The following is an 18,077-nucleotide window of genomic DNA, read 5'->3' on the forward strand; positions in this document are numbered from 1 at the left end:
GTCAAGGCCATTCTGGCTTCACTTTAACATGTTTAGGTAGGCATCTTCCCCGGCTGCATAATGCTGAACACTGTTGTCATTGTCCTCTGTGGTTTCAAGCCACTGGCCACCCCTTCCATGCAGTGCAGTGTGGGTGGTGGCAACCTCACCAGCTTCTGTTCCGTACTTGTGCAACATACCATAACACAGTAATCATAACTGATCTCTCTCAAAAGAAAGAATGGGGTCTTGGCATGCTGACTGCCGCATTTTGGCCTTCTGCTAGGGGTCTGCATGCTCAAGGAGAGGAGAAGGCCTCTCCTCCAAAAGTCCACTGAGCACCTTAATTAGGCTCTGGTGCTTGAGAGCTCTCATGAGGAGCCAGTTTGCATTTAGGCAGTATGAATACCTCTCCTATATGCTCATACTTGGTTCAGAGAAATAGTGTTTCTCCTGAGCTGTTTTATTTTCCAAAAGCAGGACTGTGTCAGATTTTCCCCCAACTGCTGAACAGTAGTATTAATGTAATGTGTTATTTATTCTTTTGACATGTTTTTATTTCATGGAAAATGTCTGTGCTATGCTTGAGGCTTGGGTATGAGTTGCTGGATCCCATTCAGAATTCTGTTAAATCTGGAAGTAAATCAGATTACTTTCTTCTACTATAAGCACATTCCGCTTGGCTTTCACATGAGGTGTTGTATGGGTGAATGAGCCCAGAGCACTCCAGCTGGTGCAACAGCTTTATTTATGCAGAGGGATGGCATGAAAGGGTTTTGGAAAGTGCTTTTAATGGCTTCAGGATTGTACTTCAGTGATTTGTACTGCTATTGAACCACTAAACCGCTTTAAGTTCTTACCCACTTGCTTGTGTTTTCCAATGACAAACTGTGGGCTCAGGTGATGACCTGTTTGATCGAGAAACTCTGTGCTGGCTGGAAATGCAAGTGAGAGGTTTTTCTAAACTCTCCTTATATGTTCCTAGCATTTGCCATGTGGCTGTAAAGCTTCCACAGTCTTGCTGTCCATAATGTGAAATAGCTTTGTGCCCCATTGGGCTATGCTTTTGTATCTCAACTTTGAAATGCTTTAGGTCTTTGTAAAATTATAACATGTACTTTGTCACTTCTACAACACATTATATCATCAGTAAAGGACTGGTGACTCAGTAGAGGAAGCTGGATGACTTCATGTATTTCGTGCACTCACTACTGATTGATTTTTCCCTGTGGATTTTTTTCTTTTAAATGCAATTTTTTTTTCACTTGTGCGACCATGTTGAGTTTTACTTTTTCAAAGGTCTTTGTGACAGAATTGGCAAAAACAGGTTATGCAAAATGGAAGCGGTGGCAATGAAATCGAATATAAGAATGTGATACTAGTAGCTTACAACTTCTTCCTAAGCATCATTTCTTATGCAGGCAGTTTGACAACAGGTTGAGAAACATCTCAGCAGGTTGTGAGTTTCACAGAAAAGAAGAAATATCCACCTTCTGCCCCAAGGTAAAGCAGAAATTTTGTAGAAAATATATAGTCTGTTCAATTGTGAAAGTGGCAGGAAAGTATTTTCAAATCAAAACACTGTGTTAAATTTCATGTGCAAGTGAGTTATAAACAAATACCCAGTAGTTAAATGGTGATACAATAAATGCAAATCAACTGGGCAATATTTAATTCAACTTTTAAGTGTCTAACAGCAAAGCGTTTGTATAGAAATATCTCCCTCTGGACTATTAAGGGATTCATGGCTCCAAGAGCTCCCTATTTTGCTCACACTGCAAGGGAGTCTGAAGGGAAAACAAAGTTCTTAGGGGGGAGTCACTAATAGAGTAATTGGAACTAATCGTCCCTTTGGCTTAGCAGATGAGACACTAATTTTCCTTCCAGGAATAGCCAGAATTACCTGTTTGTACAGTACCTTCAAGCTGGCTGACTTAAAACTTGAAGAAGAAACTTTAAAATTGGCTGTGTTGGTTTGAAGAGGGTATTCCTGTAAGTAGCGTTGATCATGGTGCAAGCGTACAAGTGAAGACAAGTCCCTAGAGATTGGGAATTGGTCACAGCCAGTGCCAAGAGTAACTTGTATGAAGAGGTCTCTGAGGGGTTCCTTTGAGAGGGTAAGCACACGAAGGCTTCATTTAATTGCTCACTTACATGTATGTGATAGCTTGGCTTGCTTGTGTAAGATGCAAGGAAGAAAAAGAAATGTTCCTTACCTGCAATAAGTTTCTAATGCAAGGTTGTCCAGAAAACATAACACACAGTGAATGAGTATGTTTACGGTCTTGTTTAATACCACTGACAGTCATTGAAAATAATTTTAATTTTGTGGGTTAAAAAGAAATATTTTTAGACTGGTTTGATTCACAGAACAATCTGTACTTATGCTTAAAGGATGAAGATTTTCACAGAGGCAATTGCAAAAGCATGCAAAAATCCATTACTGCACTTGCTGATAGATCTACTGACAGGTATGTGTTTGAGGAAGAAAGATAGCGTACATCAAATTTGTGTGGGATGGGACTGCTCTTTGCTGACATCTGGCAGAGGACTTGGAATCTGGGACAGCTGCTAGTGCCACAGAATTGCAGACAGCTTGAGGACCTGAATGCAATGAAGATAAATGAGCTCCAGTTGGTAGTGAATGGCCCTAAAGGTAGAAGCAGTTATGAATGCAGGCCCTCTGAATGCTGTACTGATAGGCTTGCAAGAGGTTTTTTTGGTCTGTACATACATAAGTGTTCATTATCCTAGATTTCAGGCTGTATTATCAGCATACTGAATAGTTTGAGTTTCTAAAGCTTTGTGTTACTTATTGCTTAGGTCCCTAAATTTTACATTGGTTTCATGTTCTAGCTGTTTTGGTTTTAACAGCTCTGAGTACTTAGTCTGTCCATCTGTATGACCATAGCGAGTTAAAGGGTAAGACTGTGTGATTTAGGTATTTTCAGAGTCTGAATAAGATGGGCAACTTCATGGGCTATCTTTATTTTCATGAGAGAATGAATTATCCGCATCCATATATGGATGCCTTCATTGAGGGCATTTCTTATTGCTGCAAATTTTAGGAAGTCTCCAGAATTCTAAGGTATCCAGTTCTGAGACTTGCAACAGTTAGTCAGCCATGGTGGTTTTTTGGGAAGGCAGGTTTGAAGAGGTTAATTTTTGTGTCTTTAGAGACAGGGAAAATAAGTGTGTGTTTAGAAATTAAGCCCAGTTAAGGAGCTCCCCCTTCATCCTGTTCTCCACTGACTGTACAAGGGACCAGACATGAACCGCTAATGCTGGTCTTCTTGACCATACCTCAACTATACCCTCCCTAATTTTGACTTCATGAAGCAGCCATAATTTATAATGGTAATTTTTTTTTTTTTTCTAATTCCAGAAGACAGCCCAATGGTACAGAAGAACTGGCTTTTTATAATGCGTCCTTCTCTATGTGAATATTGCATATGTGAGCAGAAAGGGCAGACAGGAATCTGAACACAAATCCATCGACCACCTTCAGCTGCAACATGTTCATTAGAGGCTGAGCAACCGAGTTTAGCCTGCTGAGTGTGAGCAGAGAAGCAGACACTCAGCACCTGTGTCTTTACTACTGCCCTTCAAGCTTGAGCTATTTTTCTGTTAAGAGCTTTTGGTGTCAAATTTCTTTGCTTCACAAAAATGCAGGTCCATTAGCCTAATGAAAAACTTCTGGGTTTATGTCAGATTTCTAATGTATTATTTTCTTTGTGAGGACCTTTGGGTAATGTCAAGGGTGTATGAGGTTCTGTGTGGAGTAACATGAAGCACAGAATCATGTGATGGTTTGGGTTGAAAGGGACCTTAAAGATCATCTAGTTCCAAACTCCCTGCATAAACTTTGTGTTAGTGAGGCAGCTGTTTGTGGGTTTTGGTAGTTCCTTAAGAAAATCAAAAGAAGATTTTCTGACAAATCTTTAATATTCTCCCATGAGAAACTGCCAAAGACTCACCAGATAGTAGTTGACTTGAAAGTTTTCACCGCACTTGCTTTGTACACCTCTGCCGTGGACTTGTGGAAATTAACCGGGATAATTCTTCACAAAGTACAAAAGCCTGACCTGCTTTGGTGCTTGGTCTGTTCCCCATCATTCCAGACTGAATTTAGTTTCAGTCTGAAATTCACGTTCCTCTTGCCCTCCGCATGTGACCTGTGCGTATTACCTTGTCTTCCTTATAACTTGATTACTGTGATTCCAAAAGCTAACTCCAGTTTGTCAAGTAGTATGTTTTCCTGCAAAACTGAAAGTGCTTGAAATTGAAGATGCGTACTTGACAGGAGTGTTAGCTACAGTATTCACTGTAGTCCTCTCCACAGCTGAGGCTCTCCAAAAGTTTTACAAGAAGCTGAGAGTTAAAAGCATGTGCAAAAAGTTTGTCTGGATTGCCCTTCTTTCTCCTTGCTGCTTTATGTTCATTATCCTTCTGAATATCTGGACTGAATTTGTTCCTTTGTAGTCCTCTGGTGCCTTCCTAGACTTTAAAGATCGTTTGTAAGCCATTGAGTCAGTTTGAGGCATCTCATCTGGTGTTATATTGGTTACTTTGTAATCTCTTTCAAACGTTTCATTCCATATGATCTGGGACACCACGGGCAGGCAACTGGGAGGCCCTGGTTGCAGCTTTAGCTCTGTAGCTGCTCTGCTCAGTGACTTTACAGGCCAGTCACGTCATCCCACTGTGCCTGAGGCTTCCCCACCTTTGAAAGGCATATAGTGAACAGTGTGATGCCTTCTGTTTCATGCTGTGAAAATGTGTTTAAGCAAAGCAAAAGAAGTGGAAAAAGCCTAAATACCTGGTACTGTTCTTCCCTTGTAACAGGAGTCTCTAGGAACCTCTTGCATCAAATGTCCAGACCTCATGGCCTGATCTAGGGGAGCAGAGCAGTTAACAAATAGGATTAGTATCTATTCCAACATGAGCTGTGCTCACATTTCTAACAGTGTATTATTGCTTCTCTTTTCCTCAGTACTTTGTAATTTTTGTAATCCCTTTTTCACATTCCCCCCTTCCCTCCCAAAGCGCTGTTTAAACTCCTAGTTCACTTTACACTAAGTCAGTTTGTTTTCTTCATCCTGCCAGAGAAAAATACGTGGAAATTGTAATTGGCCTGAACCTTTCCAATGCTATAAAATTTGCCTGTTTTGAACATGGAAGGCTAAAACAGCTCTATGCTGAACTACATCATGGCCAGTATCTGTGGAACTTAAAATTGTCATCTAAGCATTTAGTATCTCTGTAAAAGGATTATTAACATGTGATTAGGACAAGAACAGGTTTACTAATCTAACTAATAGCAGTTGTAGATTTGCGTGCCAGTTAGGTGAGACGGCTTGAGCCAGTCTAGTGGCCTGCCAGCAGCTGGCTGGGCTGAGCTTACCCTGGCCTTGGGTTTGCCAGCCTGCTGAGGCCAATCTAATTTGCTTATCCAGCAGAGAACAAAACACTGAACCATTTTCTTTTGGGTTAGAACAGTGCATTGAAGGAGGCTGAGTGGCAATGCGCAGTGTCAATGCACAGCATCAGGCAGGACTGCATGGGTGGGAGCTGGGTAGGAGCAGAAAGTGCCAAGGCTCTTCCACTGGCAGCTCTGCTGTCTCAGGTAACTCCTCACACAGGTCAGAATGCAGGTTAGCTCTCTGCAGATGGTGTCTCTGCATCTTTGCAGATGCTACAGCAGTACTGAGAAGGGCAAATCTGCAGCAGAAATGATAGATGTGATCTTGGCTTGCATTTTACCAGCTGTCAAAAAGAACAGGCAGAAACTCATAATTTTCAGTGTTCAGATGAGTCCTTTTTATTTGCTGCTCCTATTGATCCTGTACGGGTTGTCTACTTTCACTTACGTTTTGCTTAGGGCTGCATGTGTTAGGGTCTGGTGGCCACTGCTGTTTCTTCTCTGTTAATAAGAGAGTAGATTTAAATTAGATATTATAAAGAAGCTCTTTATTATGAGGGTGGTGAGGCACTGGCACAGGTTGCCCAGAGAAACTGTGGCTGCCCCATCCCTGGCACTGTTCAAGGCCAGGTTGGATGGGGCTTTGAGCAACCTGGTCTAGTGGAAGGTGTCCCTGCCCATGGCAGGGGGGTTGGAACCAGATGGCTTTAAGGTACTGTACAACCCAAACCATTCTGTGATTCCGTGATAATACCCTCCCTAGTTAATCAACTTTGTCTTTCTACTAGAGGCTCTTTAAAATTCTCCATCTTCTTCCAAACTTGATCCTTCTTCTCATGTGACAGATGTTAGGTATCCTCATCTCCCCAAGTTTGCTCAATATTTGCTTAATACTCTTCTGTTGCATTCTGTGACCTTAGTTCACTGTCTTCTAGATTCAGAGTGATTTGGAGAAAGGTATGCAGCTTGACCGATGCCCTGCATTATTTTAGAGGGGGCAATTGTAATAATTTTTAAGGCCTCTTACATACAGGCATAATAAAGCTTTTGTGCTGATGTTATGACAGCACCACAGTGAAGCTAGCGTCATACAGAAAAAAAAAAACAACTTAAATCATGTCCAATGCAGCATGCTGATGTTTATACATACAGATTAAAAAAGGAAAGGTCTGCTTTTAGTTTTCTAAGTAGCAGATGCATGTGATGAGGGAGTCCAGTACTTCTCAGATCTTTGCTTCCAAATGGAAGCATGTGTGTATTAAATAATATAATTACAAGAGTTTCAATGTTACTAACTGTTAATAAAAAACCTCTCAGCTGTATATATGGAGTGGTTTGGCTTGTACCTTTCCTCCATGATGTTTTTTGCTCCAAAATTTGTCTTTTTGCCTTGCTTCACTAAGTTTATAGGCCTATCCAAATGTGTGTGTGGGCCACTACATCATCCAGTCAGAAGAACGTTTATCGAAAGGTTCAAGCTCTGTAATATTTCCTTGTGTTATTATTTAATGGTATCCTTGAAATGATTGGATTGATTCCTATGTTTAGGATTTAATGGAAAGAACAGATTTCCTGTTCGTCTTCTTTAAAAGTCTGTACCTAGCCAAAATCTGCTGTAGTAACATAGGAATGGTAGAGGTCCTTTCTGCTGTGCTGATGCTGTCTGTGGGATGTGGTGACTTCAGAAGAGCTCTTAAAACAGCTTTGGACTTAACAGGAATATTGATCAGTATCTTTGTGTGTAATGGCACTTCCAGCCTGGGTGCCTGTGTTACCTTTTTAAATGCTCCTGTGTACTTCACATGCAGGAAAATCAGATTTATTTGTAAATAGGCCTGGAGTCTTGTTATATTGAGCTTGGTGTCTTCTTCTGGAGTTCCTAGCTCCAGCTGTAGCTTTCTTGTTGGCACTTACTGTACCTGTTGAGCTGATATGTAGAAGTGTGTGATCCCTAATTTTTCATTCCCTTCCTTCTCAGCTAACACTTCTTTTAGTCAAAGTGGTGTTGTAAATTTTTTTACTCCAAGCTTCTTGATATGTAAAAAAGCTGTGGGAACACATTAGTCAGGACATGGAAGAATGATGTGTACTAAACAGTATATCCTGCTGAAGACAGGACTGTTTTTGTTCTGTCCTTGAGGAGGGGACTGGTGTCTTATCACCTGGCACTGTTCTTTATAGTATACTGTAGAACTGGTGATGGATTCACTAATACATAGGCTACCTTGTGCTTCCTTTTTTTCCCATAGGCTTCTCAATAGTTGTAACCTCAGAGTTAAGGCCAGTCAGTGATTGGCAGTACTCTTTCTTGTGCCTCTGTTCACCTGGAAGGCTAAATTTCCATTCTTTCTGTATGCTGCATGTTTGTTTTCATTTTTTTAATGGTCATTGATCAGCATATAAAAGTCATGCAGAATGAAAATGCAATTACCAAGAAAGATAAACAGGCAGTAGCAGTGGGTTTCATCAGAAACCCAGCCAGAGTGTCAAAAGGCAGGGGGATGAAGTGAAATAAAATTCTGGTATGATGTGTAATGTTTGACAAGTAAAACTAATAGTCCTTGAATTAAAAAAGGAGGTTCAAACTTGTGCCAGTTAATGAAAAATCACACTGAACCACCATTGTAGCTCTGCTCCTGTTTTAGGATAGAATTTAGTAGAAATTGGAGTATTGTGTGCAGTTCTGGTGTCCTCAACATAAACAGGACATGGAACTGTTGGAACAAGTCCAGAGAAGGGCCACGAGGATGATCAGGGGACTGGAGGACCTCCTGTATGAAGACAGGCTGAGAAAGTTGGGGCTGTTCAGACTGGAGAAGAGAAGGCTGCGTGGAGACCTCAGAGCAGCCTTCCAGGGTCTGAAGGGGGCCTATAGGGATGCTGGAGAGGGACTTTTCATTAGGGACGGGACAAGGGGTAAGGGGTTAAAACTTAAACAGGGGAAGTTTAGATTGGATATAAGAAGGAAGTTTTTTCATGTTAGGGTGGTGAGGCACTGGAATAGGTTGCCCAGGGAGGTTGTGAATGCTCCATCCCCAGCAGTGTTCAAGACCAGGTTGGACGAGGCCTTGGGTGATACGATTTAGTGTGAGGTGTCCCTGCCCATGGCAGCAGGGTTGGAACTTGATGATCTTAAGGTCCTTTCCAACCCTAACGATTCTATAATTCTATGAAATGTCCTGTATAACGTGGTACAAAAGTTGCATGGGAGCAAAATTAGTGTGCTGGTTTCTGAGGTTGCTTTCCATGGATATGAAGCTGAGAGAGCTTATCCACACTCAGAGAGCTGGTGCAGGTGTAGCCTTCCCCTAGCACAGCAAGGAAGGTTTGTTCCTTGGTGTTACCCTCCCACTTACAGGGCTTTGTGGGAAATAGGATTTCCTGTGCCTTTCCCAATCTGTGTTTTTGCTCTGGATAGTTTTTGGCCTTCCCAGTAGCACATCCTCATAGTCCTTGGTCTGTCAGTGGGATCAAGCTATGTTTTGGGTTTTAGAGTAATACTGGTCCCCAGAATACACAAAATGTTTGGGCCATATTACTGGGGTCATCTTGTATCCCTTTTGCTTTCATGCATTGCAGACCCTTAGGCAAGGTGGCAGCTGCTAAGGGCCAGAGAAGGCTGGGAGGACTAATGAAAAAAAATGCTGATTATAGCCAGGAGGGAGTGGTGGCTGGCAAGTGATGAGTTGTGCCAACTGCTTTCCTCTCCTTCCTCATTCATAAATACATAACAATTAGCATAATTCATTGAAACCTGGGTTCTGTCATGCTCTGTTTCCAGTGTGGTCTCATTTCCTTTTCCAGGAGAAAAGGAGTATTTTCCGATGGTGCAGTACTATACTCAGTCTGTCAGCCTTACCACCAGCAGGTGATGAGCTTGTGGGTTTTATTTTTTTCTTAAGTACAGAGGCTGCCTGATTTTCTTGCCTTCTTATGAGACATTGAAAAGAACAAAATCACAATGGTTATTACTTCATGTTAATGATCACGTGGTTTATTAGCTGTAAGTATATATACCATAATGCTTATGTGCAAAGCCCCTTATCTATATGGTCTTCTTTATCCTTATTCTTTTATCAGATATAAGAAACGTGTTTTTCTAAACATGGGTGAAACCGAGCAGAAACCAACAGCAGGATCCCGGTTAGGAGCTCAGGAAAATGCTGGGATCAGTACCTTGGAGCATGGACAGAAACCACCTATGACACCTCCAGGAAAACTTGTCTCCATCAAAATTCAGATGCTGGATGACACACAAGAAACTTTTGACATTCCGGTAAGGACATGGAGGTTGGGGTGGTCAAAGATTATTCAGGCTTTTCTAAAAGCACACGTTTTCAAACCAGTTCATGTCTTATTTCAACTGTGATCCCTTGGCTGTTGAATTCATGTTGTGGAGAAAATGGCTGTTATATCAGCGTTAAATTGATGATGGTGCAATAGAATAACATTAAACAGTGAACTGTAAATTGCAATTATTTATTCCGTTTGTTTGAACAGCTTCAGAAGAGGTGTGATTTCTTGGTGTTTTGTTTTTAGTTCCAGTATTACACCAGTGGTTTCCTCTGCTTTCTGAACAGTTGATATATTTCCTGGATGGTGTTTGCTCTTGATCCAGTAAATCACAGATCTGTACAGAATTTTTTCTTTTCCTCTGGCAAGTCCTTAGGACAGTAACTTGAAATCAAACTTGAAACTTCACTAATTTGTACCACTCTCGCAGGTACCAAGTGCTCTCACACACATTGAGTGCAAGCTAAAATCAAAGCAATCTCATCTAAAATTTTTCTATACCACTCTCAATTTAATTTAGGTTTGTACTTGCTAAGGAAACAGAGTTACTACTGCTTTTATGAGTGTGATCAGAATCATAGAATCATAGAAACGTTAGTGTTGGAAAGGACCTTAAGATCATCTAGTTCCAACCCCACTGCCATGGACAGGGACACCTCAGTTTGGGTTAGTTTTGATACAAAGACCGATTCTGTTTTACATTATCTGGCTGTTAGTAACCACTGATGATTTTAACATGTCATGCTTAAGTAATTAACGTGTAAGGTTGCTGCGCATTGCTGCTGTTATGAAAACGTACTGGAATGTGTATTTTTCAAAGTCCGCAGGGTTCAGGGAATAGGAAACTGGAAACCTGAGTTCAAATTTCATCCTTTGTAACTTGAATTTTATGTAGCTATGGTAACTCCCATGCCTTCTTTGGGTCAGTTTTCCCTTCTGTGAAATGGAGAGTTACCAGTGAGGTACATGGATCTTACACATATAGTGATCTGTGAAAACACTTATGGTCGTCACTGGAAATGTTATTCCTATATTAGAGATGAAGGAATTCTGATTAGGAAAATCCTCATTTAAAAAAAGAAAACAAATTTACCTGTTTATAAGGTTTTGCTTGTCTGTTTTTTCTATGTACATGCACATGCTTTTTGGACTGCTCTCTCCTGCTGTTTGTGACACAATTACAACTGTGTGTTCAATCTCAGATTTTGTTGTAATAGAAAGTCCTCTGGACTGGCAGGTAGGTGTGCACCGAAGTCATCAAGTTAAATGCTAATGTATGTAGCAACTTATTATGCTTTTATGCCCTTCAGAATATCAGATATCCACAGCAAACAGACTAAAATTAGCAGTCTTTAGGTAATCATCTCTGTTGAAAAGTGTAGTTCTAGTTTAAATTATCATATGCTAATGGAAGTTGTGCTGCTTATCTTACATGGTACAAATATCCTTATTATCCCAGATACAAGTTTTTTTTCCTCTCCCCAGCTGCTACTTCACCATACTTTGGAAATGACATACAATTTATAAGAATTAATAATTCTATTTAACAAACACTTAGTAGGAACCACTTTGAGATCAGGTGCCTGTCATTAAATTGTTTAGAAGCAAGCATAAGTAATGTGCAGAAGCAGTGCATCCGTATAACTCCAGCTTTGCTTCTGGGAGTTTGAGAAAACAGTATTATTTTGCTCTTCAGTGTTAGAAGAGATCAACATTAGTTTTTGTTTTCCAACTTCAGGAACACCTGGAAGACTTGGGTTTAAATAACTCTTTCTTAACATCACTGAGATATGATTATTTTCTGAGGCTTTTTTTTTAACTACCTCTATTCAAGGAATACCTAGTTGATTTAAAAGTCAGAACTTGTGGTGAAACTTGCAGGATGCTTAGATTATAAGTCTCTTAGTGTAGCTTCCTAAAACCTTTTATCTTTAAAGTATGCATAGTCAAATGGAGCAATACACATAATTGTCAGTCTGCTCTAAAAGGTTCTTGTTTGTTATTTTTTTATAGTCCCATCTCACAAAACTGAAAAACTTTTAATACATTGAAATTGAGATGTTTATTCATGTTGGAAAACCCATGTTCCCATATATAAGCTTGCTCATTTTAGCCAGATGGGTGCAATATACACAGAAAAAGAAAATGACACCATTTCAACAAAATATTTTGGGAGCAGCAAGTGTGCTGTGGGCAGAGGATGTTAAACTTACATGCCTAAGCACATCTGTGAGCTTGCTTTCCAATGGAGAGTTAAAGGTGTTTTGTGTGGTTGAAGGTCTGAACTACTCTTTCCAAGACTTGAGGTGCCATGGTTATTAAAACGCCTTCCCAAATAGAAGTATAAAGTGAGATAGAAGTATAAACTGAGCAGGGTTTGTGTTTCCTGGAGTTACAGGAATTTTACTGGATGATCTTTTCTCTGTTAGCAAATGGGCCAAACTTTGAGTGGTTTTATCGCTGCTTCTATGGTGTCTTACAGGACAGCATGAAGTTTAAGTCATGCCAGTTTATCATTTGTTCATGATCTCTGAGAATAGATAAAAACAGATACAGGTATTACTTCTTCCTGAGTATGGGGGAAGCAGTGAAGTAGTTGGGACTGACCATCTGTCTAGTCCTCGTTCCTTGGTACTCCTACAATTTCTTCTCTTACAGGTTCACCAGCACCCGGGTCTCCCTTAGCTAAAACTGGGTTAAGATCTTATCTATGTGGTGTTTTTTTGGGTTAGTTGGTTGTGGTTTTGGTTGGGGAGGATGTGTGTTAGGTTTTTTGTTTGTTGGGTTTTGTGTGTTGGGTTTTCCTTTTTTTACTTTTTTTTCTTTCCCATCATATGCAGATGAATAGTTTTTATTAGAGCAAAATCCTCTGGATTTCTGTGTCTGGTCTGTATGTAACAAAACAGGAGAAAAGCATGACCTACTTTTGCTCCCTCCCCAGTGCTGCTGCTTTTTGGGCTGTTTAAAAGTGAAGTAGCTCTTGTGTCATTTGTCCTTCAAAGGGAAATTAATTCTATTTGTGTTAGTGTTTTGATGCTATACAATTGCACCGTGTTTGGCTCATCATATTACCTTCTCAGAAGCCTAAAGAGAAAAAGATCCACATGGTTTCATGTGGGCCTGTAGATGGTATTTTTTTGCCAGGAAAGGAATCCATAAAGTGTATGGAGAGAGTTTGTATGGGAGACTTGAAAAATGGGAAACACAATGCAGGGCCTATTCCTCCACCTTTGGCAAATGCAGTATTGTAAAAGGAAGGGTACATATGAAAATTCTTATATGTTGCTTGCTGTTTCATTGTGGAATTTCCAAACATTCCTATATTCCAAAAAGCCAGTGAAAGCTTGAACAGATGATCCTGGGTCTTTTACGCATGTCCAGTTTGCTGGTTGCGTGATTCTTTTCAAGCAAATACAGATGCTTGGGGAGGTGGGGGAAAGGTAGGCACTGCTGCTTAAAAAAAAAAAGATTGTATTACTTTCAGTTTTCATTTCCTGCCTTTAACATAAAAGGAAAATATAAGATTCATCAAATATCTTTTTGAGCACATTTTTGTCTATTCTGCTATGCGGAGATAAATTGTGAAGAATATGCTTCCCCCTTTTAAGTTATTCAGCTTTTTATGACTGTACCTTTAGTTTGAGTCTTATTGTGAACTCTCAGACAAGAGCTGGCTTCAGCTGCAGTTGTAGGTGATTAGCGCCTGAAAATAAGGCCATGAGTTGAAGGGTCATGATCATTCAACACTTGCAGTCCTTGGTGATGTGTTAGCTTTGTGGAGAGGTTCTGTGCAAGTGTGGAAGAGATTTTTGTCTCTTGCTTTTTGTTTCTAATTTCCAGTTTGGCTGTATTTACTGAAAAATTAGTTAGATATGCTGACTGAAGACTGCAGACGTCCAAAATACAGCAGTCTGTTTTAGCTAGTGTTTGGCTGAGTTATGACTACGTGCTAGAATGAGCAAATACAGTCCCATTCTGGTAGGTAAGAAGGCAACAGCTTTAGCTAAAATGACTAATGTGAAGGAGGAAGAACATTTTTTTCACCCTTGTACACATAATGATAATCATATAGATAGATCTTGGGTATTTTGAAAGGTAGACACCTCTACCGTAAGACTTGCAAAACCCAACATGGCCAAATAGAAGTTGTGTACTATACAAGAGAGGGTGGAGATGTACAGTTCTGCTTGATTTTGCTCTGGCTTTATTTCTACCTGTGTTTCTATGGATCAATTCCATATAATCATAGTAAAACTTAGGGATTTTCTTATGTTTGTTCTAGTACAGTTTCCTCTGTAGATTCAAACTATAGTTTAAGTGAAAAACAGCTTTTAAGAAACAGTAAAAGTAACTGATGGTTGCATCTACTGCAGATCATTCTGGGAAGGAAAACCATTTAATGTTTAGTGATTAGGCCATTTATATTATATTTACTTTTATAGTTGTTTCAGTGCTAGAAATAATCTGCTTTGAAACTTCTAAGCAGAAAGAGTCAGTGTTCCTTTCTAGGTAATGCTGAAGACTGATTCTCATGGTAGACTGCTGTAGAATGATTTGGTGACTCAGACCAGGTTTAATCCTGACTGACATGTTGTTTGTCACTGATCATGTTCTGCTCTTTGGGTGTATGACACTGATGTGACTGGAATGATACTGCTGATACTAAATAGAAAGTCGGAGTTGTTTCTTTCTCATTAGCATCAAAGGTGAGATCAAAGTAAATCACAGGGGGTAAGGATTCTTCTAGTTAGCATCTGGTCTCTTTAATTAAACCAAACCAAAGTCCTCTTTATTGTGTCTGTAAGAAAATAGTTGCTTCCTTTTTTGTGGCAGTCTTTTGGAAAGACCAAAACCTGCCTGTCAGACTACTCAAGTTCATTAAACATCTGTTTTGTCTTATGTCAACTTTCTTTCCCTCTGAATGTGTTCAAGCCTTGTGAAATATGCAGGGTTGGAAAATGTCATCCACTTTGAGGGATTAACACCAGGTTTCTTAAGCAACAGAAGTCTCTTAATAAAAAGCAGGGTGAGGGTATAATCCTTAGTAAACATCAGTTGTAAACATTTCATTTCAATTTACTTTTCTCTCAGAAGAGAAAGGCTTCCTTCTCTTTAGGTTATCTGAGAAAAAAGACCAAATGGTCTTGGTCTACAGCATTTTTATCTTCCACGGGAGTTCAGATGTAGTACTTTGGCAGGGAATTTCCATGCCTTGAATCCCAGATTTTCAGAGAGGACTTCATAATCCTGATGGGGCACAGTTCCTTAAGGCTAACATTCTGGGTGGGTTTTTTTGTTTGGCTGGTTTTGTTTGTGTGTGCAGCCATATAATGATGGCTTATATTCTCTTTGTGGGGAAGATGCCTTCTATTAAGTGTACTCCCCACCAACTTTAGGCCCTTGTAAGAGTGCCAGGAAAACTTTAATATGAAGAAGTCTTGGTACTTAATAAAAAAGATTGCACATGCTTTGTTATAAATTTGCACAAGCATTGTGTTACTCTGTTAAATTTGACATTTCAGCCACGGTTTTATAAATGTTTAAATTATTTTCTGTAACATTTATGGGTTACCGTAATTGCTTTGTCCTAGGTATTTACCCTTCTCCTCAATATGCCATTATAACCAGTGAATAAAACAATTTTATAAGAGCATTAGACAGTAAGGCAGTGCAGAAGCATGAAACAGTGGTTTATGCCTTCTTAGCCAGCTTCAACTTCAATATGAATTGCATTTTTTTCCAGCTTAGGAAGTGAACAGGAGGTCAAATGTCAGTTACTCATCAGTTTGAGACTTTTTCTTCTTGTGCTTGAAATTATTTGGCTGTCACTGTCAGACTATTTCCAATTAATATCAGGCATTTAAATATTCATTATTGTCACAGCAACCCTGCTAGATCTCCTGAAATTACAAGAAGAAAAGCATTTTTTTACCCTGTAATTCTGAAACACATCAGGTGCATTTTTCTCAGCAGAAGATTAGTCGTAGATAGCCAGTAAACTGTGATTTCTGTTGACAAATGATTAGAATGTCCTTGTTGAAAGGCAGGGAATTTCAGTGACTTATGTTAATGATCTATGTGCTTTTCAAAATGGGGGAGAGAATAATCCACAAGCAAACTTCTGTAACCTGAGGCAGCAGGCTGCTTGAGCTGCTGATTTCTTTGTTACAATATTCTGTAGGCTGAACGGAATAAGTGGGGAATATAATTTTAAGCGCCAACAGATCCAGTGCATTTTCAGACTGGATTGATGTTATTTGAAGGTAACTGGGAAATGGGTGTAATTTCCTTGAATGAATTAGCCTAACTTGTAATCAGGGAAGACTTCTCAAAAAACACCTTTTCACCTCTCATGGTTCAGCTGACTTACCAAGTCATGCACCAGTGGGTGAGCTGGTACAAAGCAGAGGATAGAGCTGGTACAGGGAAGAGCAGCCATGGATGAAGAGGCAGTGTGTGAGTGTTTCTGAGCCCTGGTGCCCTAGCTGAAGGGGTCAGTGAAAGCATGCTGTTAATTCTAACCATGTCTGTCTTTTAAGTTGGTTTGCACAGTACTATTGAGGCTGGATTGATGCTTTGTGGGGGGAGCATGGGATCCGTCCTCAGCCATGGGGTGTTCCTCTTGGCCACCCTGTTTGGAGATGGTAGTTTTCCATGGAACGGTGGGAGGTGTTTGCCATCTCTCCTCTTCAAAGTGTACACGTATGGGTGAGTGGGTCGCTGGTGTCAGAAGTGAAGGCTGATTCTGCTAGGACTGCGTTTCCTGTTTCAGGGTCAATGGGAGGGATGTTCTGCCTCTGGTCAGAGGAAGGAGGGGAGCTGAACTGTCTGCTGTGTGCTTCCTTCCTTTGCTCTGAGACTGGGGTTCATCCCTTCTGGCTTTAAAGATTTTAAAACTTGATGTCAAAGCCTCAGATAATCACTCTTCATAGTTAGGGTGAAAACATAGTACCTTCAACAGGCTGTTCATCATGCCTGTCTCAAACACGTATTTTAGGATGAGATTAATTGCTCTCTGGAGTTGCTTGTATATCCCTCTAAGGGGAGTGTAGGGCAATTGCTTAGACTTCATTTATCATCCAGGCACCTAACTTGTTCCACAGAATTTCCTTTGTTTCCTCTTAGTTTCTAACCATACCAAAGTGATACATGAGTCTTCTCTGCACTCCATAGTTGGCTGGCAGTGCTGTCTAGCTTTGTGTGCTGGGCTGGGTGAATTATACCTGCTGTAGTGCTGCTTTTCTCTGTCCTAGTTGTATCAGAGAAGTTGCAGAATAAAACATGCTATGGAGTATGTTGGTGCTGTGCTGCAGTGGTGCAAATGCATGCCGTGATTTACTTAAGCCCATTCTTTGTCAGCACAGGGTGGTCAAGCTTAAGTTCCTTTCCTTAAGGTCTGTATGAAAACCAGTTGTCTTTGCTTATGGCCATGTGCTCTGGAGAGACATAAAAAATGAGCAGGATAAGCTTCTGGGAGAAAATAGCTGCCTTCCTCTTTCTCATGAATTATGTGTGTGTTGTCCAGAGCTAAAGGAATGCAGCCTAACCGTTACGCTTTGCCAAGAGCACAATCTCATGTAAGACTCCAGGCATTTAGATGGCTAGGCAAACGACAGAAAACTTGAGCTCGTATGTAAAGCACTACTGCTATGTGACTGTCACACAGTGTGATGAATGGCCATTCAGAGCAGTGTGAATTTCAGGAACATAAATTGCAAGTAAAAGCATATCTCTCTGTAATTTGTTCTCTCCCCTGTTGGAAAAATGAAGGAACCTTTATTGGGCAATCCATGTGCAGTTGCTTTCCTCCATTATTTTGAACAGAATGGAAAGCTATCCGTGTAAAGGAAGACTTAAGTGCTACAGGATAAAAGGATAGTAAAATGTTATAAATTGTCATTCATTTCTCTTTCAGTTCATTCTCAGTTGAATATAGTCATGTATTAACATTTTTTGCCTGGTGATAACACAGCCTGTTGCAATACTTAGCTCCAGGTTAATTTGCCTACTACTGATTCCTTTCTCTGCATCCGACCTTGCTTTGCCTTTTGGCTTGGGATGTTTGTCATTCTGTGTTTGTCAGAGGTCATGTTAGGAGTGGTTCAGACTTGGGTAAAGCTGATATGGAAATACACAGCCACAGAGGTGGGAGAGAAATGTTAGGAATACCTCCAACCCTTAAAATGTTTGTGAATATGACTTTAGATTGGTTCATATTTTAGCACTTCCATGTTTTTCTTGTTGTTATCTCTCGTTCCTTTCTTGCTTAACACTAGTACATGCCTTGTATTCCTTATCCTCCTTGTCCTCTGTGCCTCTCCTTTGAAACTTCTGGTTCAATTTCTTGCTATTGGTATTCTCCAAACAAACAGTAGCACTGCAG

General features: G+C 40.2%; 1 protein-coding gene across 6 annotated transcripts in view; it reads left to right on the top strand.

Moving 5' to 3' along the window:
* The window catches only part of FARP1 (FERM, ARH/RhoGEF and pleckstrin domain protein 1), a 217,393-nt gene that overhangs the window by 32,636 nt on the left and 166,680 nt on the right, over positions 1–18,077 (top strand). For 5 of the 6 annotated variants that reach the window (XM_057402081.1, XM_057402086.1, XM_057402083.1 and 2 more), the window contains exon 2: positions 9,482–9,677. In XM_057402081.1, the coding sequence (XP_057258064.1) occupies positions 9,507–9,677 (171 nt within the window). In that variant the 5' untranslated portion in view covers positions 9,482–9,506. Of the gene's footprint in view, positions 1–3,320; positions 3,337–9,481; positions 9,678–18,077 lie in introns of those variants that run through there. The other variant, XM_057402082.1, reaches the window with a different exon arrangement.

The sequence above is a fragment of the Pezoporus wallicus genome, unplaced genomic scaffold (genome assembly GCF_028554395.1).
Source record: "Pezoporus wallicus isolate ANWC-B61680 ecotype Strahan unplaced genomic scaffold, APGP_CSIRO_Pwel_v1 contig_6520, whole genome shotgun sequence".
NCBI lineage: Eukaryota > Metazoa > Chordata > Aves > Psittaciformes > Psittacidae > Pezoporus > Pezoporus wallicus.